The sequence below is a fragment of the Canis lupus genome, chromosome 1, assembly GCF_011100685.1.
Source record: "Canis lupus familiaris isolate Mischka breed German Shepherd chromosome 1, alternate assembly UU_Cfam_GSD_1.0, whole genome shotgun sequence".
NCBI classification, from domain to species: domain Eukaryota; kingdom Metazoa; phylum Chordata; class Mammalia; order Carnivora; family Canidae; genus Canis; species Canis lupus.
The window spans coordinates 40,442,473-40,469,221 of NC_049222.1; the positions used below are offsets into that span (position 1 = coordinate 40,442,473).

Genomic DNA, 26,749 nt, shown 5'->3' on the forward strand with positions numbered 1-26,749 from the left:
CCCTCAAACATCAGTTAATTCAGCCTTTCTTTTTATTTGGAATTGTGGATAAAAACATGAATCTATCTGACTTGATTATCCCTTTCTGAAATAGACTAGTTGATATTGGCATAATACTAAGTTATATCTGCACTAATTCAGGTAGTGATCATTTCTGTCATATATTTTACTTGGTCACTAAGTTACTTAATCTTCAGGAGGAAATCATTAAACTCATTCAGATAAGAAAGTAGAGGTTAAGTGTTTGTTTTCTTGAGTTTTGATGCAGGCTTGTAGATTAGCTGGGAGTCCTTTAGAGCAACAACATATTGTAGTCATCTTTGCATATCCAGTGAGTTGTTGCAAGTATGTAGGTGGAAAATACTAAATTATCACCCCCTTGCAACATGCACCCTAATACTACCTCTAGTATCACTTGTCCTTTTAAAAATTTCTAAAAAGAATGATTTTACCTGCTGAGTTTCTCAGAGGAGCCTGATTGCTTGGGCTTATTTTATGTTTTAAACTATTATATTCTTGTGATTCTCAACTTAAGCTGGGCTTTGGTTCTTTCAGATTTATAAACATCTATAGGGCTTTCAAAGAAGGATGCCCAAGGCTCATCCCAAACTTGCTCAGTTAGAAGGTGAAGCTTAGGTCTGCATGTGTGTTTTAAAGGTCCATGGGTAATTCTGATTGCTCTAGAAATTGTGCTAAAACTTTTGTTTGTTTTCCATATATCTCTGATGAAATTGGAAACCTTTTTGTTTCACTTTAGGTAGTACATAAATTTTAATATACCATTATTCATTTCACTGATACTTAATTCCTATTCTTCTCCCAAAGTCTTCTCCTATTCTCCTTCCATCAAAATAACAGATTTCCTGTATTTAGATAGTTGCTGTTTCTTAAATAGAGGGTAAATTATTATATGAAGATAACTTGATGTGGGGAATTTTCTATTGAAAGAGACATAGTCACATTTAACTGGAATATGAATAAACAGTATTGCTTAAATTTGCTAGCTCCAGTTTCTCTCATTCTCTTCTGAATCTGCTCCAGTCAGGATTTTACCACTGTAGTCACCCAGAATTGCATTTGTCAAGGTCATGAGTGACAGGATTGTTACAAAATCCACAGTCTCGGGATCCCTGGGTGGCGCAGCGGTTTAGAGCCTGCCTTTGGCCCAGGGCGCAATCCTGGAGATCCAGGATCGAATCCCACGTCGGGCTCCCGGTGCATGGAGCCTGCTTCTCCCTCTGCCTGTGTCTCTGCCTCTCTCTCTCTCACTGTGTGCCTATCATAAGTAAATAAAAATTTAAAAAAAAAATCCACAGTCTCCTTTCAGCCCTCATCTTCCTTGATATATGTATCAGCAGCATTTACCAGTCAAGCACCCTTTTTACTGTGAAATATTTTGTTCTTTTGACTTTTAGGATACTACTCTAGAATTTCCATCTCTCTTTTTATTCTTAGCTGGTTCTCTGTCCCTCATCTCTTATCTCTTTATCCTTCCACTTCTCAAAGAAGTGAGATCAAAGCCTCAAAGCTTAATCTCAGCCTTTTTTCTGTCTGTATCATTCCCTAGGTGATCTCATTCAGCCTCATGACTCTAAATATTATGTGCTAGTGCTGGAATGCCTGGGTGGCTCGGTTAAGCATCCAGCTCTTGATTTCTGCTCAGGTCATGATCTCAGTGTTGTGGGATCAAACCCCACCTCAGGCTCTGCACTCCGCACAATCTGCATAGAGATTCTCTCTCCCTCTGCCCCTCCCACCCCCATTCTCCCACGTGTGTGCTCTCCCTCTAAATAAATAAATAAAACCTTTTTTAAAAATAAATATTATGTGCTTATGATTCCCGAATTTTAACTCTAATCTGGACTTAGTCCCCAAATTTCAAGGCAGTTTATTTAACTGGTTATTTAACATCTCTATTTGAATGTTTACTAGGCATCTCAAATTTTCTATATCTGAAATACTTTCTGACATTCCTCCCAGCTTACTTTTCTATAATCAGTCCTCCCACCTCAGTTAATGGCAACTTAACTCAGAAACTTCACAAACACCCTTGACTCCTTCTTTCTTTCAGATTTCACATCTAATTTGAGAATAAAATCTATCAGTTCTAACCTTCAAGGCATATCAAGAGTTCTCCCTCTTCATACCACCCTATTGTCACCATTCTGGTCTGAGCTAATGTCATCTCTCAAGTGGATATTGCAGTAGCTTACATGCTTTCACTCTTTCTTCCTTATGGTCTTCTTTCAACTCAACAGCCAGAGAGACACTGTTAAAAACATAAGTCAGATTATATCACTCTTTTGCATATGATGGCTGTTTCATTCACAGTAAAAGCTGTGAAGCCTTACATGATCTATTGCACATCCCTCATCTCTTTGCCTTCTATTTACCACTTCAGTCACTCTGTTCCAGCCCTACTGGCCTTCTTGCTATTCCTTAAACATGGAAGACATGCCTTAGGACCTTAGTACTTGCTATTCTTTCTGTCTGAAATTCTCTTCTCCCAGAAACCACAGTTAACTCCCTTCAGATCCTTACTCAAATGATGCTTTTTTCTGTGAGATTATCTCAGGGCTTCCTATGTTACTCTCCACCCCAGTGCTTCCTGTCTTTCCATCCTTGCTTATATTTGCTGAGAGGGGGAAAAATCTAATATTAAGATACATAATAAGTAATACTTACCGGAAGCTTACTGAGTGCTAGGCAATTTTCTGAATGCCCATTTATTTCTCACAACCAACTATTATTGGTATTATTCCTATTATTTTATTTTCAGATTAAAATATTTAGGAACAGGGACCACCTCAGTTAAGCGTCCAACTCTTAATTTCAACTCAGGTCATAATTTCAGGGTCGTGAAATGGAGCCCCATGCGGGGCTCTGCACTGAGCATGGAACCTGTTGGGATTGTCTTCTCCCTTTGCCCCTCTTCCTGCTCGCTTGCCCTTTCTCTGTCTCTGTCTCTCTGTCTCTCTCTCTTTCTCTCTCTTACGTAAGTAAAATAATAAAATACAGTACATACTTAGGAAGAGACTGGGTAAGTACCTTGTCAAAGGACAAGTAGCAGAGTCAAAGATTCTAACCTAGGGAGTTGACAGTGGAGCCCACAGTCTTAATCACAGCACTTTAACATCTTTGCACATTTTCAAAATAAACCCTCTGGAAAGATGCTTCAACTTTGTATTGTAGCTTCACATAACCCCTGGTACATCATTGTGTGGTTCACATGTGCCCCTATTTAAGAAATGTGAAGCTAAAAGATCATTTAGTAAAAATAAGTAAAACAAAAGCAGCCAAAAGGAAAGAAATCACAACATACAGATATAATTAGAAAAAGAACTTGAAAAATAAAGTAATACCCTGAGAAGATACAGGGAGCACCTTCTAAAGGTACCTAAACATTGAAAAAAGTTGCTGAAGGGCACCTGGATGGCCCAGTCCGTTGAGAATCTGCTTCTGAGTCAGGTCATAATCCCAGAAGCCTGGAATTGAGCACCATGTCGGGCTCCCTGCCCTGCTAGGAGCCTGCTTCTCCCTCTGCCTCTGCTCTTCCCCCCTGCTTGTATGCTCTCTCTCTCTCTCTCTTGAATAGATAAATAAAATCTTTAAAAATTAAAAATTAGGATGCCTGGGTGGCTCAATGTTGAGTGCCTACCTTTGGCTCAGGGCATGATCCTGGGATCCTGAGATCGAGTTCTGCATTGAGCTCCTCACAGGGAGCCTGCTTCTCCCTCTGCCTACATCTCTGCCTCTCTTTGTGTGTCTCTCATGAATAAATAAATAAAATCTTTAAAAAACTTTAAATTTAAATTAAAAAAAATTTGTTTTAAGTTTCTGATGAGTGAAGCCTCTGGTTTGAGAGTTTGAAGCCTACCCAAATAGCAAATAGCAGAGTTCCTTAGAATCTGCCACTCAAATTACTTCTCTTCACTAATAGCCTTCAGACAGCTTAAACAACCATACTCACTTTCTTTAGGCATATCTACATACCTGTGGAATTTCTTAACATCCGTGTGGCTGTGTATCCTTGTATTATCTGTCTCCGCACACACTGTTTTGGGGTAGGTACTGTACTGCAACCTTTCATCTTGTTTCCTTCTGTTTAGTATGGAACTGCTGTTGACCCAGATTTACGTATCATCCAGTGACAAAGTCTTGATCTAGTGTTTCTTTGACTTGGTTCTATTAAAATCAAAGGATTTTTCTTTTCTAAAATTCTGTCTTATATGATGTTAACTTACACGTTTGTGATGCCTTGTAGTTTATACATATGGTGACCCAAATAATACTGATTTTTTTAAAAAGATTTTTAAAATTTATTCATGAGACACAAGAGAGGCAGTGACATAGGCAGAAGGAGAAACAGATTTCCTGCAGGGAGCCCAATGTGGGACTTGATCCCAGGACTCCAAGATCACAACCTGAGCCAAAGGCAGACGCTCAACCACTGAGCCACCCAGGTGCCCCAATACTGATTTTTAAGCAAGGATCTTTTGTGAACTATTGATTTATGTAGTGTGGGTAATAAAGAGAAAAGAAATCTGCCTGCTTCCTGCAGTGAAATTGATCTTTCTAAAGCTCCTGGAACATACTACTTCAGAATAGGAAAAGAAGTTGAGCCAGGTACTAGAGTCATAGGAAAATATTTTTCTCAGATTGAGGAGGGAACATACGTAAGTAAACAAACTGCATATTTTTCATTTGTATTCCATCTAACATTTTAGATCTACAACAAAACATTTCAAAAATGAGAATGTATGTTTATAAAAGATACATTGTTTGATATGCCCTCTGCTATAGAATGAGCAGAAGAAAAAGATAAATTGAAACTTCTACCCCGATCCTGCTCATTTCATCACCAAGGCTCCAACCACCACTACAAAAGGAAATAAATTACACTTGAGCCTTTAAACTACCACAGGAATCAGAGACACAAATGAGTGCCCAGTAGAAGAGAAAAATTCAGGTTAGAGAGAAATTCCATTTCAAAGTATATGGATATGAAGAAGACTCACTCTTCTTTACCTGCTAAGAACAAACATTGAACTCAAAATTCTCATTAGTAAGGTTATTGTGTGGCCAAATAGCCTCATTTTCCCCTTGAGTCATAGTACCTGACTCTATCTAACTTCTGAAAGTGCCAGTAAATACCTGATCATTCACTGTATTCTGAGACTTTCTGGTGTCCTCTCCCATTCATAGAAGTATGCTTTTAGTAACATTGGCAACTCCTATGAATATGGAGAACAAATGTTTCACTCATTCAAACCAGTTTTCATGGCAAGGCAGGGAAAGGGCCTGCTTTCTATGCCAGAGGCTTTTACCAGACTACCACTGCTGTCAAAATGATTTCTTCTTCTTTGTTATTTCTACAAAAATCCATCGTGGTATTGGCCTAAATGGTACTCTACAGTGTTAAAAATTACATATGTAAGGTCATAAACATTTTTAATGGTACCTCAACACTTGTTTTCCAGTTATATTTGTGATACTATCATATTGTTAAAGCAGTACTCTTGACTTAGAACCTAAAATAGAAAAATAAGAAAAATAACAAGATGAAAATTAGCTTCTTGAACTTTGTATTTCTCATTCCTAGTTTTTTTTTTTTTCTAATATGTCTCAATCACAACATCTTTCTATTTAACAAGATTTAATAAAAATGTTTAATCATGGGACACTGGGACACCTGGGTGGCTCAGTTAAGCATCTGCCTTTTGCTCAGGTCATGATCCCAGAGTCCTGGGATCAAGCCCCATGTTGGGCTCCTGCTCAACAGTCTCAGAAGAGACTGCTTCTCTCTCTCCCTGCTCGTGCTCACTTTGCTTGCTCTCTCTCTCTCTCTCTCTCTCTCTCTCATAAATAGATAGATAGATAGATAGATAGATAGATAGATAGATAGATAGATAGATAAATTTTTGAAAATGCTTAATCATGACAAAAATTGAGAGGGCTAAATGTTCTTTTCAAGAGGAAATATAACTTCAGTTCAAATTTTTAAATTTGCGTTTTGCCTTTATGCATCTGCTGATTGGAAATGCCTTTCTTTACAATGTTGACTTACTATGTTGACTTTGAAATTATGTTTTTTTTTTAATAAAGATTTTATTTGTTTATTCATGAGAGACAGAGAGAGAGAAGCAGGCTCCCTGTAAGGAGCCCGACGTGGGACTCGATCCCAGATTCCTGGATCACGCCCTGGGCCAAAGGCAGACGTTCAACCACTGAGCCACTCAGGCGTCCCTGAAATTATGTTAAATAATTACATCAAAATTAAGCTTAACTAACATCAAACCTGTACTTCAGAATTTTCATAGGTTCTTCCCTGTCTCCAGACTACCTTTTTTAATTTGAAATAAATCTCAGGGTTGGAAGAGACTTTAAAAGTCATCTCAAATTCTACAACCAAGCTTACCCAGTCCACTTGCCTATCTAACACTTAGTCCTTACAAGATTCCTAGTAAGTATAAATCCATTCTGTACATGCTTACATATCTTGAGAGAAACAAGCTGCCTCCCGAAGTAGCACACTCCACTTGTGTACAGCTCTGCCTCCCAGCAAGTTATTTCCTATATTAAACTGATGTCTTTAAAAAGTATTAGGCAAGTAACATACGCATATGATAAAAGAAATTTCAACTTCCTTCCCAACAAGGAAGATAGAATGAAAATGTGTCTCCTTTCAACTCCTGCCTATAACATCCCACCAGCCCTCCCACCACTTAACTCTCAGAAGTAACCTCTGTTAGCTGTTTTTATCCTCCTTGTCTTCATAATCACATGCACACAGTATCCATATATGGGTATACATAAATACACCTATGCAGAATTTTATAATCTACACATACCCTACAATATATATAAAAAACATTTTAGAGTGCGACTACACAGTTTTTGCTTAACCTCTTAAGATCATTGCATTTCAGCATGCACAAATCTATTTCATTCTTCTAACTTTTTAAAACAGGTTATTTTTTTTTAATTTATTTATTCATGAGAGACACAGAGGCAGAGACATAGGCAGAGGGAGAAGCAGGCTCCTCGCAGGGAGCCCGTGTGAGACTCAGTCCCAGACTCTGGGATCATACCATGAGCCAAAGGCTCATGCTCAACCGCTGAGCCACCCAGGCATCGCAGGTTAGTTAATTTTAATAGCTTTATTAAAATAGAGTTAATCCATGAAGTTCACTTATTTACAGTGATTTTTGGTATAGCCACATACAAGTCACCATAACCACAACCAACATAAGCATTTTTATCACCTCAGCAGAAACTCCATACTCTTTAGCCATTACCTGCCTATCCCATTACATCCCCACCCTTAGCCCTAAGCAGCCAAGCACTCATCTACTTTTCTGTCTCTAGGTTTTCATATTCTGGACACTTCGTATAAATGGAATTACATAATAGTCTTTTGTGACTGGCTTTTTTCACCTAGCATAATGTTTTAGAAGTTCATCCGTGTTGTAGCATGTGTTAGTACTTAATTCTTTTTTATAGCCAAATAATGTGCTATTCCATAGGTATATACTACATTTTTGTTCACTCATCAGTTGGTGGACATTTGGTTGTTTCCATCTTTTGGCTATTATGAATAATAATATGAATACATATACATATTATGAATAATGCTGTAAACATTCATGTACACTTTTTTTGTGGACTTTTTTTTTTTTTATTTCTCTTGAATATATACTGGGAGTGAAATTCCTGATTCATATGGTAATTCTGTTTAACCATTGAGGAACTGCCAGACTGTTTTCCAAAGTGGCTGCACCATTTTGCATTTCCACCAGCTGTATATGAGGATTTTTATTTCTCCACATCATAAACAGTATATGCCATCATTTGACTTTGAATCTTGCCATTCTAGTAACTATAAAGTGGTATTTCATTGTGGTTTTGATTTACATTTCTCTGATGGCTAATGACCTTGAGGATTACTGCATGTATTTATTAATCATTTTTGTATTTTCTTTGGAAGAAATGCCTATTTATATCCTGTGCCCCCTTTTAAATTGGGTAATTTGGCTTTATTACTGAGTTGTATGAATTTTTTGAATATTCTAAGTGTAAGTCTCTTATGTGATTTGTAATTATTTTTTCCCGTTCTGTGAGAGATTTTTTGTTTTGTTTTTTTGTTTTTTGTTTTCATTTTAAAAACTCTATGCCCGATGTGGGGCTTAAGCTCACAACCCCCGTGATCAGGAGTTGCAGGCTCTACTGACTGAGCCAGTCAGACTCCCCTATCTTTTCATTTCCTTGATAATGTCCTTTGAGGCACAGAAGTTAATTTAGTGAAGTCCCAACTTACTTAGTTTGCCATTTCTCCTTTCATTGCTCATATTTTTGGTGTTATATCTAAGAATCAGTTGCCATATCAGAGGTCATGAGAATTTACTCCTATGTTTTCCCCTAAGAGATTTATAGTTTTAATGCTTGTATGTTGGTCTTTGATGTATTTTGAGTTAATTTCTATATAATAGTATGAGGTAAAAGTCTAACTTCATTCTTTCACATGTGGCTTATCCAGATATTCCAGCACCATTTGTTGAAAAGACTTTTCTTTCCTCATTGAATGGTCTTGGCACCCTCATAGAAAATCAGTTGACCATAAACCCATGTGTTTATTTCTGGACTCTTAATTACTTTTCACTGATCTACATGTCTATCTTTATGCCAGTACTACACTGTCTAGATTATTGTTGCTTTGTAGTAAGTTTCGAAATCGAGACATGTAAATTCTACATTGTTTTTTTTCCAAGATTATTTTGGCTATTTGTAGTACCATGATGTTCCATATAAATTTTAGAATCACTTTGTCAATTTCTACAAAGTCAGTTGGGATTCTGATAGGAATTGCACTAAAATATTTTTCTACGTGTACTTGATTAAAAAAAAAAAAAAAAGCAACCAGAACAAAAGGATGCGTAGAGAAAAGCTCCCCTCACCAGACAACAAATATTTCATTTTGTATTCTTTTAGAAATTGAAGTTTTTATACAAATGAAATATAGCGTTTTGCCTTTTGTCTTACCAGTATTTTTGTCTGTATCTCTGAGAGTATTCTATGTCAACAGGTACAGATCTCTTTTCTTAAAAAATGGCTGCATAGTATTTTGTACCATAATCCATAACCAGGATTTTCTTGATAGACCTATGGTCTTGTTTTTAGAAACTGCTTCAGTAAAAATCATGTACATACATATTTATACCCATGTACAAGTATGTTGGCAGAAGACATTACCAGGAGTGAAGCTTCTGTGTCAAAGGATATGTGTATTTTTAATTTTGATAGATATATCATTTAGGCTTCCTTATGCTTCAGTAACAAACTGTGTTTAACAACCAAGGTTTATTTCTAGCTCACTTGCCACTATAGATTAGGTGATGGGCTCTGTTCTATATCATCCTCACTTAAGGACCCAGGTTGAGGGAAGCTCTATGATTGTTCAGGCAAGACAGAGGAAATATAACAAATCAGTACTGACTCCTTAAGCTTCTACGTTGACCTGTTACTCTTTAGTAAAACAAGTTACAGAGCCACACCTAACTATATCTGATTCCTAGAGAATGGGGAGGCATAATTCTCCCGTATACACCTGGAAGGCAGAAAGCCAGAAATATTTGGTGCAGGACACGGATGACTACCACAGAACATGTTGCCAATTTTGAGATTCTATCTACCAGTTTATACTCTCTCATATTTGTAAATAGGAAACACTTTGAGCAACACTTATAAGAATGTTCAATTCCTCCTTCCCGCCCCTGCCCATCACTATAAATGATTGAAAAAAAAAAAAAATCTTTGTCACTCTGGTAAGTGAAAATGTATCGTTTTGGTTTTTAAAAATTTGTATCTTTAAATATGAGTGAGGTTGAGCATCTTTTCCTGTATTTTTAAGCTGTATTTTGTGAACTTGCCTGTTTATGTAGGATACATAGTCTTTTTTTCCTAATACATAATTACTTTTAACATGGTCAATAAATTTTTTTGTTTTATTTATTTATTTTTTACTTTTACATATTCAAACTTACCAATCTTTTTTCTTTCTGGCTTTTCAGTTTTATGTCTTATTTAGAAACTAGCCCTTCACAACATTCCAAGATTGCAAAAGACCAGAGAAATCTTACACATATCCTCTCTTAAATTGTAGTGATAATCTTTGAAACCATATTGAACTGGCCTCATTTTTCTGTGGTGACCTTTCAAAAACTTGAAAGTAACTACCATATCCCCCTTTAAAGGATAAGCCTTTCTAAGCTATAATATAAAAGTCCCCATTTCCTTTAATGGTTCATCCATTTGTGGAAACTCTTTTGGTATCTCTAGGTCTGGTTTTCTTGTTGCTCTAAAACAAAAATAGTAGCCAGTGTCTGTATGTCTTAATGCTATAAGATTGCATTTAGAATCTTACATACAAATAAAGGACAACAAAGTATTTATCTACCAGAAGCCTCTTACTCATCTATATCTATTTAATATGAGTGTATAAATAATTTGTTTCTTAAAAATAATTACAGGACTTTAGCATCATTCCTCATAGTTTTATTATATCTATTGCCCAGATACAGACCTAGTTGCAGCACTGTTGAAAGATCTGATTTCAGACTGTCCTTAAAAATGGCAAAGTAGGTATGCCTGAGTGGCTCAGTGATTGAGCATCTGCCTTCAGCTCAGGGAGTGATCCTGGAGTCCCAGGATCCAGCCTCTATGCAGGCTCCCTGCATGGACTCTGCTTCTCTCTCTGCCTGTGTCTCTGCCTCTCTCTCTCTCTCTATCTCTCATGAATAAATAAATAAAATCTTTAACAAAAAAATGGCAAAGTAGATGAAAACATCAAGATACTTTATTTTAATGAGTAATTGCCATCTTTGAATCTTTTGTGATTCCATCACTGAGTGACAATAATTATACATTGGTGCATAGAACAGATACCCCTACTCTCAACAGTTACAGTCTAGAATAGCCTTGATTTATTTTAGAAGCAGACATTTTACCTCATTAGGTATAGTGACGTAAGCATGTACTTGACTTAGGCATATAAAATTGTTATGACAAAAGTATAAAAGACTTTAGAAATAAGTACCTATTATATTTCCAGTGGCAAATTTCTCTCTCTCTTTTTAATAAGCCATAGATCTTTGTATCCATAAATACTTGATACATTTTCCAGTAGCAAAGGTATTCTTTTAATATGTACATTGCATCATTGTACTATTTTTTTTTAACTTTTGGAGAAATTAGATGTTATTTAGGCTGTTGAATACCTAAAATTAGTAAAATTAACACCATCTAAAACTTGGAAGCGTGTTTTTCTGATTACAAATAAAGTTGAGAAAGAAACTGTTTACATCATTCACTGGAAGTTGACAAAAACTGGGTAAAAACTAAGCTTTTCAAAACTACTACTTAAAAAAATGCCTAGAAATAAATAAATAAATAAATAATAAATATAAATAAAAATATAAAAAATAAATATAAAGAAAAAATAAATAAAAAGGGCTCAAATATTTGAATTAACTAATAGTTATTTTAACAACCACAAAAGGGAGTTGCGTGCTTAAATTATTTAAAATTTATTAAATGCAATTTGCTAAAATGCAATTTTGGTGGGTTTTTTTTTCTTTTTTCTTTTTTTAAAATTTAAATTCAGTTAATTAACATATAATGTGTTATTGGTTTCAAAAGTAGAGGTCAGTAATTCCTCAGTCTTCTATAACACCCAGTGCTCATCACATCACGTGCCCTCCTTTAAAGTCCATCCACCGGTTACCCCAGCGCCATACCCTCCAGCAACCCTTATTCCTATGCTAAAGAGTCTCTTACTGTTTGTCTCCCCCTCTGATTTCATCTTGTTTTATTTTTTTCCTCTCTTCCCCTATGAATCCTCTGTTTTGTTTCTTTATTTCTAAAATGTAATTTTAGAAAAGAGGATTTAAAAGGTACTGACTGTTGTCAGTCCTCCTTGCATGTGTATTTCAAAGTAAAGTAGATAGGTTTAGAAAACAAAGTCAGTGTGTGATTAAGATGTTAAACACATCAGTTATTTTCTTGGTAGAACTCGCATATTTTTAAAAAGCCACCTTTCTGCATTGTGAGCAATCTAAAAGTCTTACCATATTTCAAACTGTATTCTGTTGTGCTAAGTGATAAATAAATACTAAAACTGAACATTCAAGGAGACTCTAAAATAAATGTCACGTTTTTGTTTTATCAATATTTCTATTTCTTGGACCTAAAATTAGTATTTTACTCTATCATTCATTAAAAGTCAAATTGTTGTCATTATTTTTCATTTAATAGGTATTTATCAAGTGCCTACAATTATCAGGGTTTAATAATAGATACCCAGTGGGTACAAACTTGAATTCAGTGTTTACTGTCAAGAAGCTTGAGGTTTAGTTGAGAGATGTACTTGATAATGGAAAATAGAAAATGCAGAATTTTTCCAGTGTAAAATGAAATGAACTCATATAATAAAGTTTCTCCTTTAGTGAAATACTGATCTATAAATACAAAGTAATAATACATAAGTTATTGAAATAGTTTAACTTTGCTTCCTTCACACTTTACTCATGATGTTAATTTATTCAATGCCCTTTGAACAGGTAGTACAGAAATTAACTTAAGCTCCTTTACTATTAAAATTATCTTGGGGTCACCTGTGTGGTTCAGTTGGTGAAGCATCTGACTCTTCAGCCCAGGTCTTCATCTCACGGTTGTGAGTCCCAGCCCCACTTTGGGTTCCACGCTGGACAAGGAGCCTTTGTTTTTTTAAAACAAACCAATAAACTTAGATTCCAGAATAATGAAAATTTAATTAATGTGGTTTTGGCTGAACGAAATATTGTTATAATGCAAATATTACAAAAGTATAGCACAGTCTTTATCAATGCCTTATTATAGTTTACTCATATATGACTGGATATTTTAATTTTATCAAGGTATACATACTTGTATATATATACTTTTATATGTATTTTATAATATATGTTATGTTTTCTGTCTTCTGTGTAGAAACACAATGTGTCTAGGTTTAGGTTTTTCTTTAAATCATCTTTGTTCCACATTCAGTGAATTCCTTCAGTTTAAAGACTGGTGTCTCGCTTTAGTTCTGCAAATCCCCTCCTGATTCCTAGCTTGTCCATTGTCTCTTTCTAGAACTTGTTCAGCTATTTGGCAGCCAAGACCAATTTTCTACTTCTCATCATTATATCCTCAAATATTCTACCTCCTTATCTTTCTGGTCTATTCTATAATTCAGTAGATTTCCTTAATTTGTGTTCTAACCTATGTATGAAATTTTCATTTCAGCAATGATGTTTTTAATTTCTAAGAGCTAGTTCTCTAATTCCTTTCTCATAGCAGATTGTTTTATGGATGTATGTATGAATATCTCAGATCTCTTAATGATGCTAATTAAGTTTTTGTCTATCTCCTGAGTTATCTCTGCTTAATCTGGGTTTAGTCTTCTTTATCTAGATCTTTCACATGTCAGAAGTTATTGCAGTACATGGTGAGCCATGGCTATTGGTTTAAGGACTGTGAAAGCTAACTGGAAACCTTGTGTAATAACAAGAGACTTGTCACTTGAGAGACTTTGCTTTGCGAGGAATAAGTGAGGAGCCCCAGCTAGTAGGAGAGAACACTCTGCGATCATGACCTGGCATTTGTATATGGGGACTAGCTTGAGAAATGTGTGTTGTGGGGCCTTACAAATAAACATGCAGCTACTTATCCTGCAAGATAGGGTAAGGTTGACTGTTCCATAAACAGATACCAATTAAGGCCCTGTTTTCTGGCCCATTCTTTACTTACTTCCACCTCCTGTCCTCAGGTGCATTCTCCAGTCTGAAACTTCTTTGGGTTTCTGCAGTGCAAATTAGCTGCTGCTTTGTCAGCAGTGCCCTCCTTGTCTTTGAGATTATGGCTTTCCCTACCCTCCTTCATTAGGCTGCTATTCCATCTGCTTTCAGTCTTCCAAAAATGTCTTGAAATCTCTTATCCATTAATTGCCTTCTTTTTCTTGTTTATAATTGGATTGTACTGTCTTATTCCTCCTTGCCATTTTCTTGGGGTTTCAGGAGGTAGAAGATTATGTATTGTTTAGTCATCTTTAAATGAAAGTCCTGGCTAGTATAAATGATTCTTCAAAACTTGGCTTTTTTTTTTTTTTTTTTTTAAGATTTTATTTATTTATCATGAGAGACACAGAGAAAGAGAGGCAGAGGGAGAAGCAGACTCCATGCAGGGAGCCTGATGTGGGACTCCATTCGGGACTCTAGGATCACGCCCTGGGCTGAAGGCAGGCGCTAAACTGCTGAGCCCCCCAGGGATCCCCCATAGTTTGGCTTATTAAGTCCATATTAGTCTATATATAAATAAATGACAAGAAAGGAGAGAGAATTTTTCCTTTAGCTTACCCACTGAAGTCTGTGTTACAAATCACCCCTCCTCCCATATAAGTACATACTACTAGATAGCATATGAGCCCAAATCATCTGTATGTGTGGTTGATGTGATCTTGTTTGTAACATTTTCTTCACATGTCAAAACAAAGAAACAAAACCCAAAAGCCAGTCTCAGGTTTCTCAAATCCTTTTCAAAGTAATTTCTTATAACAGAGGTAGAATTTTCTAACCTCACCCTGTGGCTACAGCCCAGTTTGTAAGGCTGCCTGACTCTCTTTCTAAGCTTCCTAAGCTTTGTTTGGACCCCGGAAGTATAATCGTCATGTTTCTTTCTCTGGAAGCTAGCACCCAACCCTTCTCATTTAGTAGAGCCTGATTCAGAGCAAAAGTGATTTTATAAATGAACACTTCAATTACTTTTCTTCATTATGAGTCTAATAATGGTTCTTAGTGGATATGTCCTTTATGATAGTTTATACAGTGAAGGTTAAAATTGGAGACAGACCACAACTAGAGAAAGAGTTCATTGGCTTTAGCTGAGTTTTCAGTGATTCACCTTGAAACCTTCTTTTCTTTGTCATTCATCTTTCTCAGATTCCTATCTAAAAATCCCAAGCCACATATGAAAAATTAACTAGACACATAAAAATCCAGGCACTTAGAAGAAAGAATTGCTAAGAAATAGAGGGTCATATCTCTTTCCTACTATCTTCAGAGCACTTTTTATTCTGTTTATAATCAACAGACATACTTAAGAGATCCTGAATAGTCCATAAACTACATTTGTCATTTCTAAGTAATACAGTCATTGTAACTCTTCTCTAAGATTTTGTTTTCACTGGAAAGAAACCTCTCATAAATTCTGAGAACATGGATTCACAGTATTTTACTTTAGGGCTTCAGTCTAATCATAGGCTATATCTTGCCATTTTTTGCAAAGGCAAGCCATGTTTTTAGCCATTGCAAAAACTCCTTTCTTTGTGAATCCCAGGGATGTATATTTTTTCAGTTTCAGAAATGTTCTGAAGAATTTACTCTTTAACTTCAAAATATCTCCACAATCTCAGCAACTCTGGCTCCTTCATTTCACCTAAGTCTTTTTTTAATCAAATTTCTGCCTGTTGTTAAAGGGTATCTCCTACTAGTGTTGGTCTTCTGTATAGCTCTCAACTCTGTGGTATACTTCCCTATTTTGATAGAAACATTAAAAATACCATATTAGGGATTACTAATGAAGCTATTATGACAGAGAGAGTGTGCAGCCCCTGTCCCAGAATGTCTGAGTGTTCTGAGATACATTGGTTGGAAAATTTGAACTATTTCTATGGTTTTCCAAACAGAATTAAAGTTCGATGCTTAGCCTCGCCCCTCCCCCCCCGCCATCATTAAGTAAAGAACCCTCTTTATTTCATAACATATTTTGCCCTATCTGAAATGAATATTACTATACTTGCTTTATTTTGATTCTATATTTGCTTGGTATTATCACTTTCAAAACTTCTCTTGTAGGGATACCTGGTAGCTCAGTCCATTGTGTGGCTGGCTTTTGATTTCAGCTCAGGTCATGATCTCTGGGTCCTGGGATTCAGCTCCCTGTTGGGCTCTGCACTCAGCAGAGAGTCTGCTTGAGGATTCTGTCTCCCCTCTCCCTCCGCCCCTACCCTCACTCACACACTCCCTTCAGCTCTCTCCAGTAAATAAATAAATTTTTAAAAAAGGAAAAAGGAAAAAAAAACACTTCTCTGGTGGCCTTGAAGATTTTCTCAGTATTTTTGGTTTTCAGTAGTTTGACCTATAGTTGGTCTGGTTTGTTTTGTTTTAATACTACTTGGAGATCTCTGGGCTTCTCTATCTATAATTTATTGTCTTTAATTAATTTTGGAAAATATTTGCCCATTTTTTCTTCAAATATTTCTTCTGACTGACTTTTCACTGATTACAAGTATATTTAAACTGTTTGATATTTCCTGCATCTCTTGGACGCTTTGTTCTTTTTTCTACTTTTTTCTTTGTGTTTGAGTAATTTCTGTCTTTCAAGTTCACTGATTCTTCTGTATCCAGTGTGCTGGTAACCTGTTGAAGGAATTCTTTATCTCTGATGCCATAGTTAATTTCTAGCATTTGACTTTTTTTTTTTTTTTTATAATTTCCATATCTCAGATTATCTTTTTGTTCCTGACTCTTGTGCCCCTTTTTAACTAGATCCTTTAAAATTAATCTTAGTTATTTATAAAATCCCTGTCAGGTAATTCTAGCATCTTGGTCATCTTCTATTGATTGCCTTATCTCTTGGTGATCAGTTGGATTTTTCTCTTGCTTTTCTGTGTATCTCGTAATTTTTTGTTGAATGCCAAATATTGTGTGGGGGAAAAAAAAAACAGAAGAGACTGGGATAAGTAGTGTTTGAACCCAGAAACAAAAACACCTTTCTTTTCTGCAGGTTATTAGTGTAAACGGTTGAGTCAGTTTAGTCAAGAGTGGAGCTGGCTTCAGGTTTTGATGTTGCCTTTCACATAGCACAGTCTTCGAATATCCCCAGCAATTGGTTGCTCTTACTTTGTGTCTCTTAGAGTGGTACCCAAAATACAAAATATTTATTTTACTTTAATCCTTTTACTCCTGACCTTTCTGTGCTGTGATGGGTCCCCTTTTATTCAAATGTCCTAATGTGATCAAGTCTCCACATGATTTGATAAAGGACCAAATGGTAAACTATATGATTTTACAAGCTATGCAGTTTCTGTCACAACTGTTCAGTTCTGCTGCTGTAATACAAAGCAACCACAGACAATAAGTAAACATGCGAGCTTGGCTGTACTCCAGTAAAACTTTTTTCACAGAACAGTCAATGGGCCATATTGTCCAGTGGTCCATAGTTTGTTGACCACTTGTTTAGAGCCTTGTTCTGGCACACCACCACCACCACCCTACCTCTATAATACAAGCTCCACAAGGGCAGGGATTTGTGCCTATTCATTGATTTCACAAGTAAGCTCTCAATATATTAAAAGAATGTGTGAGTAAATGGTTTTAAATGTGCTTCATAAGAACAGCATATAGCTAAATTTTAGAAATCTAGTGTGCTGATCTCTTGTATCTAAACTACATTTAATTGTAGTTGTGATTACTGATATATTTGGAATTATTCTTCTCATAATTTTTTATTTTCTATTTCTTTCCCCTTTTTCCCCCTTTCCTGCCATCTAAGTTTAATCAGATCTCCATTATTTCTCCTTTTGTTTGGTCTTTTAATTTAGAAACTACATTCTATTTAGCTTCTTACAGTAGTGATCCCTAAATATTTAACATGTCTGTGTGTATGTGTGTGTGTATATATATATACAGTTATGTTTTGTTTTGTTTTGTTTTTTTTAAATATTTTATTTATTTATTCATGATAGTCACACAGAGAGAGAGAGAGAGAGGCAGAGACACAGGCAGAGAGAGAAGCAGGCTCCATGCACCAGGAGCCCGACATGGGACTCGATCCCGGGTCTCCAGGATCACACCCTGGGCCAAAGGCAGGCGCCAAACCACTGCGCCACCCAGGGATCCCATGTTTTGTTTTTTATAGTTATGTTTTAAGTAGGCTCCATGCCCAACATGGGGGTGTGAACTCATGACCCCAAAAGATCAAGAGTCACAGTTTCTATTCACTGACTGTGCGGGTCAGGCACTCCTAATATGCATATTTGGTTTAGCAACATTTGCGAGTGTTCTTCCTAAATACATCTAAGACCTTAGAAAGCTTCTCTAGTCTTCCTATTTCCAATTTCTCATTATTTGGCAATGTTTTACTTTTTTCTAAGCAATTTATGCCACCCCACCCACTGCCATGGTCTTTCTCCTTAGTTATAGAATTAGAACTTTATTTGGGTTTATTCATCTCTTCTTTCCTTTTATAATAATTTCCTTTTTATCAAAAAACATCATTAGTAGTTCAGCAGCAGTCTGTAGTCAATAAATTCCCCTAAACTTTATCTAAAAATGTATTTATTTATCCATGCTCTGATAACCTAGTTAGATGATCAGATTTTGCCATTATCTTCTGGAATCTGTTATTTCTTTTCTTTAGTTTTGGAAAATTTTCAGCAAGCATCTCTTCAAATTTTGCCACTCCTCCATTCTTGCTGTTGTCTCCTTCTGGAACTCCTTTGTAGATTTATATGAGATTTTTTTAATCCCTTTCAGGTCTATTGTCACTTTATCTCTGTGTGTTCTGGGGAAAGATCTTAGATTTATCTTCTAGGTCATTAACCATGTCTTTAACCATGTCTGATCTGTGGTTTAATCTATTTGACTTTTTCTTTTCAATGACCATTTTTCATTTCTAGGGTTGTTTATGATACTTTTCCTTCTCCCCCCCCCCCCAATTTTTTTTTTAAGATTTTATTTATTTATGAGAGATACAGAGAGAGAGGCAGAGACACAGGCAGAGAGAAGCAGGCTCCATGTGGGGAACCCAACGTGGGGCTCAATCCCGGGTCTCCAGGATCACACCTGGGCTGAAGGCGGTGCTAAACCACTGAACCACCCGGGCTGCCCCCCACCCCAAATTTTTATTTAAATTCTAGTTTAGCATATAGTGTAATATTGGTTTCAGGTGTAGAATTTATGGATTCATCACTTACATACAACACCCAGTGTTCATCAACAAGTGCCCTCTTTAATGCCCATCACCCATCTAGCCCATCCTTACCTAACTCCCTCCATCAACCCTCAGTTTGTTCTTTGTTAAGAGTCTCTTATAGTTTGCTACCCTCTTTCTCTTTTTTTTCCCTTCCCATATGTTCATCTGTTTTGTTTCCTAAATTCCACATGTAAGTGAAATACGGTATTTGTCTTTCTCTGAGTGACTTATTTTGCTTTAGTATATCCACTATGGCTACATCCACATCGTTGCAAATAGCAAGATTTCATTCTTTTTGATGGCTGAGTAGTATTCCATTATACACACACACACACACACACACACACACACACATATGCCACAGCTTCTTTATTCATTCATCAGTTGATGGACACTTGAGCTCTTTTCATAGTTGGCTATTGTTGATACTGCTGCCATAAACATCAGCATACCCCTTCAAATCTGTATTTTTTTTTATCCTTTGGGTAAATACCTAGTGGTGTAACTTGCTGGATTGGAGGGTAGTTCTATTTTTACCTTTCTGAGGAACCTCCATTCTGTCTTTTAGAGTAGCTCCACCATTTTGCATTCCCACCAGCAGTTTGAGAGGGTTCCCCATTCTTTGCATCCTCTCCAATATCTGTTGTTTTCTTTGTTGTTAATTTTAGCCATTCTGACGGGTATGAGGTGGTATTTCATTGTGATTTTGATTTGTATTTCCCTGATGCCAAGTGATGTTGATCATCTTTCATGTGTCTATTAGCCATCTGGATGTCTTCTTTGAAAGAATGTCTATTCATGTCTCCTGCCCATTTCTTAACTAGATGGATTATTTGTTTTTTGGGTGTTGAGTTTTATAACTTTTTCATAGATTTTGGATACTAATCCTTTACCAGATATGTCATTTACAAATTTCCGTAGACTACCTTTTAGTTTCGTTGATTGTTTCTTTCACTGTGTAGAAGCTTATCTTGATGAAGCCCTAGTAGTTCATTTTTGCTTTAGTTTCTGTTGCCTCCAGTGATGTGTCTAGTGAGAAGTTGCTATGGCCGAGGTCAAAGAGATTGCTGTTTTTATGGTACTTTTCCAAATCTATCTATTCTTTTATTCATGGTATCTTTTGTTACATTATTACTTACTCTGTTATCACTGTAGTCATCTTAGACTTTTCCACAGCTTCTTTCAGGCTATCTTATAATCTTTAAGTTTAGAGAGCTCTTTCTGGGCATTGATTCTCATGGTAGATCATTTTCTTGTTTGGTCATAACTTTTCTATTGAGAGCTTCTCTTCGTTGAGGATTTTTCCTTACGGATTCCCATAGTAATAGCTCCTTGGTAGTGGAAGTGAGTTGCCAGAGCACTTTGCATTTGCTTCTGCCAAACATTCCAGGAAAATCACTATCCTGGAGATAATTGTCATAATACACTGTGAGGTTCTCTTTCTGCCCTTATAATATAAATTTTGATCCCCCAAATATGATATAAGCTGGGTTTCAGTTTTTCAGGAAATCTGATCTCATCCCTGCTTCATATATAATATTGAATAATACCACAAATGTATGTCTTGTTTTATAATCTCATGCATATAAACCACCATTATTTAGTCATTAGAGACTATTGAAGGATTTAGTCATTAGGGAGAAAATCTTCATTAATTTTAAGGAATGCTACTTTTAAATAAAATAATCACTAATTTGAACAAACTTCTAACTAATGCCACTTGAGAGACATTGTTGGTAGATGGTTGGAGTTTAGAAGTGAAGATAAGTATATTATTTCTTTTTCTTTTGCCTTGTCCTTTATTCTTACTGCAGTCCTGCCTCCATCTTTTCTTCTTTTTGTCCCATCAAAAAATAACAACCCACATCCTCATCTTCTTTTAGAATAATGAACAACCCCTAATGTAGAATTCTTATATTTTACAGGATAAAACTGCAGTTTAAATAAATAAGCCAAATTGATATAACTTTGACAAAACAAGTTTGATAGGGAAGTAACAAACGTACAGCAATTTTCAACCAGGAACATGTATATCTCCAAAAACATCTCCCTGCAGGCACAGAATATATCTTAAAATGGAGAAAGCTTTTATCGTTTATCAAAAAGAATCAGCCATGGTTTTTAAAACTTGAAATGTAACTCCCTAGTATTTATTTCTTCTAGTAAAAAAGAATTACAGAGAGAAGCATCTGTAGATTATAACAGTGTTAGATTCTGTTGGGAAAAAATTATCTACTACTTAAGGTTAATTTTGAAGTACTTGAGCCTAACAGCCTCTCCTCCTCCACATCCTAATTCTGATCTAGAACGTACTACTAAATTGAATGGCCCGAATATACTTTAATATGCCAGAGTTTTTTTCTTATTTTTGAGATTCATGGAAATTTGAGATTAGTTGAAGACAGTTGTTCAGCATTAACCTAATCTGGTCACTCTACTTGATTTCTTCGTTTTAGTAACTAGTTTTCATTTTTAAAGGTTGTTAATTGTACTTTTCTAAATCTGCCTGTTTTCTCATGGTAGAATCATTGCAAGCTGACTTTTTATAGAAATAGATACAGGTATCTGAACTTCTAGTCCAGTATCCTAAAAAAATGAGGCCTACATTGTCCAAGGACTAATCACAAGAACATACACTGATTTTTATGGCTTAATAAGATTTCCCAAGCACTTTATCATTCATGCTACAAGAATGATTGCATAATTTCTTTCTTTTTTTTAATATTTTATTTATTTATTCATGAGAGACACAGAATGAGAGAGAGAGGCAGAGACACAGGCAGAGGGAGAAGCAGGTTCCATGCAGGGAGCCCGATGTGGGACTCGATCTCAGGTCTCCAGGATCAGGCCCTGGGCTGAAGGCGGCACTAAACCCCTGAGCCACCTAGGCTACCTGCATAATTTCTTTGTTTAACAATCTTTGGACAGGGCAGCCCAGGTGGCTCAACGGTTTAGCGCCGCCTTCAGCCCAGCGCCTGATCCTGGAGACCCAGGATCAAGTCCCATGTCAGGCTCCCTGCATGGAGCCTGCTTCTCCCTCTGCCTGTGCCTCTGCCTATCTCTCTGTCTGTGTCTCTCATGAATAAATAAAATCTTTAAAAAAAAAAAAAATTTTTTTTTGAACAATAGGGGCACCTGGGTAGCTCAGTAGGTTAAGCACATGACTGTTGATTTTAGCTCAGATCATGATCCTCAGGGTCATGAGATTGAGCCCCATGTTGTGCTCCCTCTCCCTTGCCTCTGCCCTTCCCTACCCTGTGCTTGCTCACACTCTCTTTCTCTTTCTCTCTTAAAAAAAAAAAAAAAAAAATTTACAAAATATAAGTGATTTCTCTAAGTAGTATCATTTTTGTTTTGTAATTTGAACAATTAAATTACTAACCTTTAACAATTTGGAGCACCGTATGGCTCAGTTGGTTAAGCATCCAACTCTTAATTTTGGTTAGGATCATGATCTTGGGGTCTTGGGATTGAGACCTACATCGGGCTCTGTACTGAGGGCTCTCTCTCTCCCTTTGCCCCTCTCCCCACCCCACCCCTGTTCATATGCACAGCTCTCTCTCTTAAAAAAATTTTGAGAGTGTTAACATTCATCTGGATTGAAATCTGTTTTATTTGTTGCTTACATCAAAATGGACTTAGCTTAACCCACATACCCTTTTAAAATGTCCATAAGGTGTTCATACTAGAATACCTTATGCAGAGTCCAAACATGTCAGGCTTCTTGGAGTGAGAAGGTTTTATCCTTTCAAAGGGTCAAAGTATGAATTAAATGGTAGTTAGTGGAGCCTTTAGAGAAGTAACAGGCTAAAAATACTGTCGTTAGCCATAAAGTGGATTTATCCAAACACTTTATCACTCGTATGTGGACTATAAGAAATAGTGAAGGTGAGGGAAGGACTGAGTGGGGAAAATTTAGAAAGGAAGACAAACCATGAGAGACTCCTAATTCTGGGAAACAAACAAAGGGTTGCAAAAGAGGAAGTGGGTGGAGGGATAGGGTAACTGGGTGATGGGCAGTAAGGAGGGCACATGATGAGATGAGCACTGGGTGTTAAACTCTATGTTGACAAATTAAATTTAAATTTAAAAATTTAAACAACTAGCAACATTTGCTTAAATAATTGAAATAATTTTCAAGTTAAAAATTTTGAGATTTCAAGCATTTAAACTCAGAATATCTTAAGGTATCTTGGCATACTCTTATTTGTCACAGAAATATTCACTTGTTTTGTTTTCCCAAGGCTGCTTCAAGGTTAGTTGACTAAAAGTGGGTGGGTCCTCATGTTCACTAATATGTATTGCAGCTCTGTTGGTACACCAGAAGGCCAGAATGGAACGGCTTCAAAGAGAACTCGAGATTCAAAAGAAAAAGCTGGATAAACTAAAATCTGAGGTCAACGAGATGGAAAATAATCTAACTAGAAGGCGCCTGAAAAGATCAAATTCCATATCCCAAATACCTTCAGTAAGTCTTTCTGCAACTCTTGTGACCTCTCTGCTTGAACATGAGAATAGGCATTCTGGCATAAGTTTTCTAGAAATGCTTTTAATTCATAGTTGTTTCTTTGCCCTTATCTTTTCCTGCCAAACTCCACTCTTTCTTAGCTGATGATAAGAGAATTCAATGTAGATCCTTCTCACATGGAATTATTTTTCAGCTCGAAGAAATGCAGCAGTTGAGAAGTTGTAATAGACAACTCCAGATTGACATTGACTGCTTAACCAAAGAAATTGATCTTTTTCAAGCCCGAGGTAAAGTTCAGTATATATTCAACTGAAATTCATTGTATTAATTTATCAACTCTTTTCCTGAGCTGAAAACAAATTTAGCAATTATAATCATATTGTCTCAGATTTGACTTTGGAGCCAGGTAGTACTAAAAAACTATTGGGTTTTTCTCCCTGTCCCCCTTCCAAAAGAAATTATGTATTTGATTTAGGAGTAATTTGATAAAATTTATATTCAAATTCACTTCAGTCTTGTGTTAAGGGAAGACAATGATTAGTATGTCTGGCTGTATTGTCAAAAGTATTGCTGTTATATATTAATAGAATCTATAATATTATTGTATTTATTAAGATTAAAAAATAGGTACTCCTGTCTTTTTCCTATTTCCCTTTTTCATTTTACCTTTCAAGAATCATAAGTAAAAAGGCATCCCTTCCCTAATGTCACTATCTTAATTGATAAAATAGAGAAGAGAATAAAAATATGGCTTATACATTTTTAGAACAGCTTATTATGAAAACTTGAGCTATTAGTGATAAGCGATACTTGGTTCTTATAGCAAAAAATCTTGACAATTTAATTCAGTTCCATAGACAACTAAAAAGAAATTTTATAACTTAAATCTGGTTTTGAAGTTAGGGAAATAATAGAAATATATGAAGTGGAAAAGACAAGAGAAAGAAGCCAACAAAAAAAAGTCCTTAATTACTCTTTTGAGTGTGTACTAAAAATCCATCACACTGAAAGTTGACAATGTTGTATTTTCTCTTAAAACTTGTTAGTCCTGTATCTTGAAACATGCATAGAAAATACCACAGTTTAACTTTAAGGAGAGAAAAAGGAATTTAGTGCTGTGCTAGCTAGCAACTGTAGTTCTTGAACTTTTTCCTTTTATCATCTGAACTATTATTTTAAGTTAGTGCAAGATTTTTAATACTTATTTGGGGCCAAGCTATGTAGTTGCCTAAGACCATGTCTGATCATTTGAAATTATATTTTAAATTGTTACATTTTAAGTTATTTTACCTTGTCACATAGAACAGTGGTCTAGTTCTAATTCTTTTATTGTCTTACTAACAGTTTGATTTGACCTCTTACCCCAATTACCATTTAGACCTCTGTTATGAGTACTGTATTATACCTACCTCAGCTGTTTTGACATCCTTATATGTAATTTGAGATTAGATGTGCAAAATAAGTGAAAAGCATTTCTTCTATTTATACTGTGATCTTTTTTAAGAAAGAAAATATTTGCTTTTTAAAAAATTAAATATTTTTGAGCTATAAACATTGATGTATTTACTTTTTATATATTTCAGGACCACATTTTAATCCCAGCGCTATTCATAACTTTTATGACAATATTGGATTTGTAGGTCCTGTGCCACCAAAACCCAAAGGTTAGTGTATCCATTAAGTGTGAAAACCGTTACATTTGAAAAGCAAGATTTTAGAAAATTTTGTTTGTAGCAACCTTCCACTCTAGAAGTGCCTCAAGCTTTGGCATTTTTGGATTAATTCATTAGGAAGATAGTTATTTATTTTCACTTAAATGCTGGGGATGGGGGGGATGCAAAAGTAAAAGGATTACTCTTTAAAAGTAATATTGCATGTCCTTAGGAGTCATTATATACTCCTAAAATAGCAAGTCTTGGAAATAAAATAATCAGGTGCAAAAATTTGTACTCTTTAAAATTTTAGATAACTAATGAAGAAAACACCTTAGGGAAGTTTATTTTTCATGAGTATTCTGCTTATGCATGATTCTGTATAATCAAAATACTCTGAATTTCAAATGAATTATTTTTGAAAAATCGCTACCTATCATTTTACACCATTGGTACTTTTGTATGCATACAAAACTCTAAGGTGTGGATTTTTTTACTCAAGGAATTAAAGTATAGAGAGAAATGAGAACAAAGAAGAATAAGGATGTTACTAGCTCTTTGGCTTGTTACAAGGCTTTTCACATTCTCACCAGGTATCCTATTCTCTCTATTCCCTCTTTTTATAAAAAAAAAAAAAAAAAAAACTTAATTTGATTAGGACTCATTGTATCTTCATGAGTTTTTTGGTTTTTGTTTTTTTTAATATTTCTAAATGTAGTTAGCTGGAATGCAATGAATGATTACTACAGAAGAGCAAAAGTGATAATAGGGCATTTGTCACAGTAAGTAGTGGTTAAAATACTGGATGCTGTTTGGATATTAATTGAATAAAGGAATAAAGAAAATAGTGGCATACCCTAGTTCCTTAAAGTAAGCAAAGTATTTCTAGATTTTGAATGAGTTGCTTTAATATAATTTTTTCATTCTCAAAAACTAGTTTTTCTTATAAAAGGATTCCTGTTTTGCTTCAACATAATCTAGTACTGATGTGTTGAGTATAGGAGAGAATATAGATGGAGGGTAGGTGGAAAATAATGAAATAAGATTAGTCTTGACAGTTTGAACCAGGATAAGAACATGAGGATTTATTTTACTATTCTATTTCTATATATGTTTAAATTTTTTCATGATAAAAAGTAAGGAAAGGTAGAACAGTAAAAAGCACAGATGGAAGCTTTTCCTTAAATTTATAATATGTCAGGGGGAGGGGTCCAAGATAGTGTCATAGAAAGATCCTGAACCCACCTCTTCTCAAAGACATACTATATATACACCTATGTATAGAGCAGTTCCTTTGATGAAGAACTGTGGTCTGATTTAACAGCTTCTTCAGAACAAAGGATAGAAGGACCATATAGAGATTAGGAGAAATAGAGAAACAGAACCATGGGAACCCCACCCCCTGTGTGAACTCAGTGGAGAGAGAGAGCACTTGAGGGACCCATGCACCAATTTGCCCACCTTGGCCCCCTAAAAAACTATAAAGGGTAGCTAGAGGAGTTCCTGGGTGGCTCAGTTGGTTAAGCGTCTGCCTTCAGCTCAGTCGTGGCCCTGGGGTCCTGGTATTGAGCCCTGGATCAGG

General features: G+C 35.8%; 1 protein-coding gene across 5 annotated transcripts in view; it reads left to right on the forward strand.

Annotated features, from left to right (window-relative positions):
• The window catches only part of TAB2 (TGF-beta activated kinase 1 (MAP3K7) binding protein 2), a 90,786-nt gene that overhangs the window by 54,617 nt on the left and 9,420 nt on the right, over positions 1-26,749 (forward strand). For all 5 annotated transcript variants that reach the window (XM_038526307.1, XM_038526305.1, XM_038526309.1 and 2 more), the window contains 3 exons: positions 23,355-23,515; positions 23,709-23,802; positions 25,099-25,179. In XM_038526307.1, the coding sequence (XP_038382235.1) occupies positions 23,355-23,515; positions 23,709-23,802; positions 25,099-25,179 (336 nt within the window). The remainder of the gene's footprint in view (positions 1-23,354; positions 23,516-23,708; positions 23,803-25,098; positions 25,180-26,749) is intronic.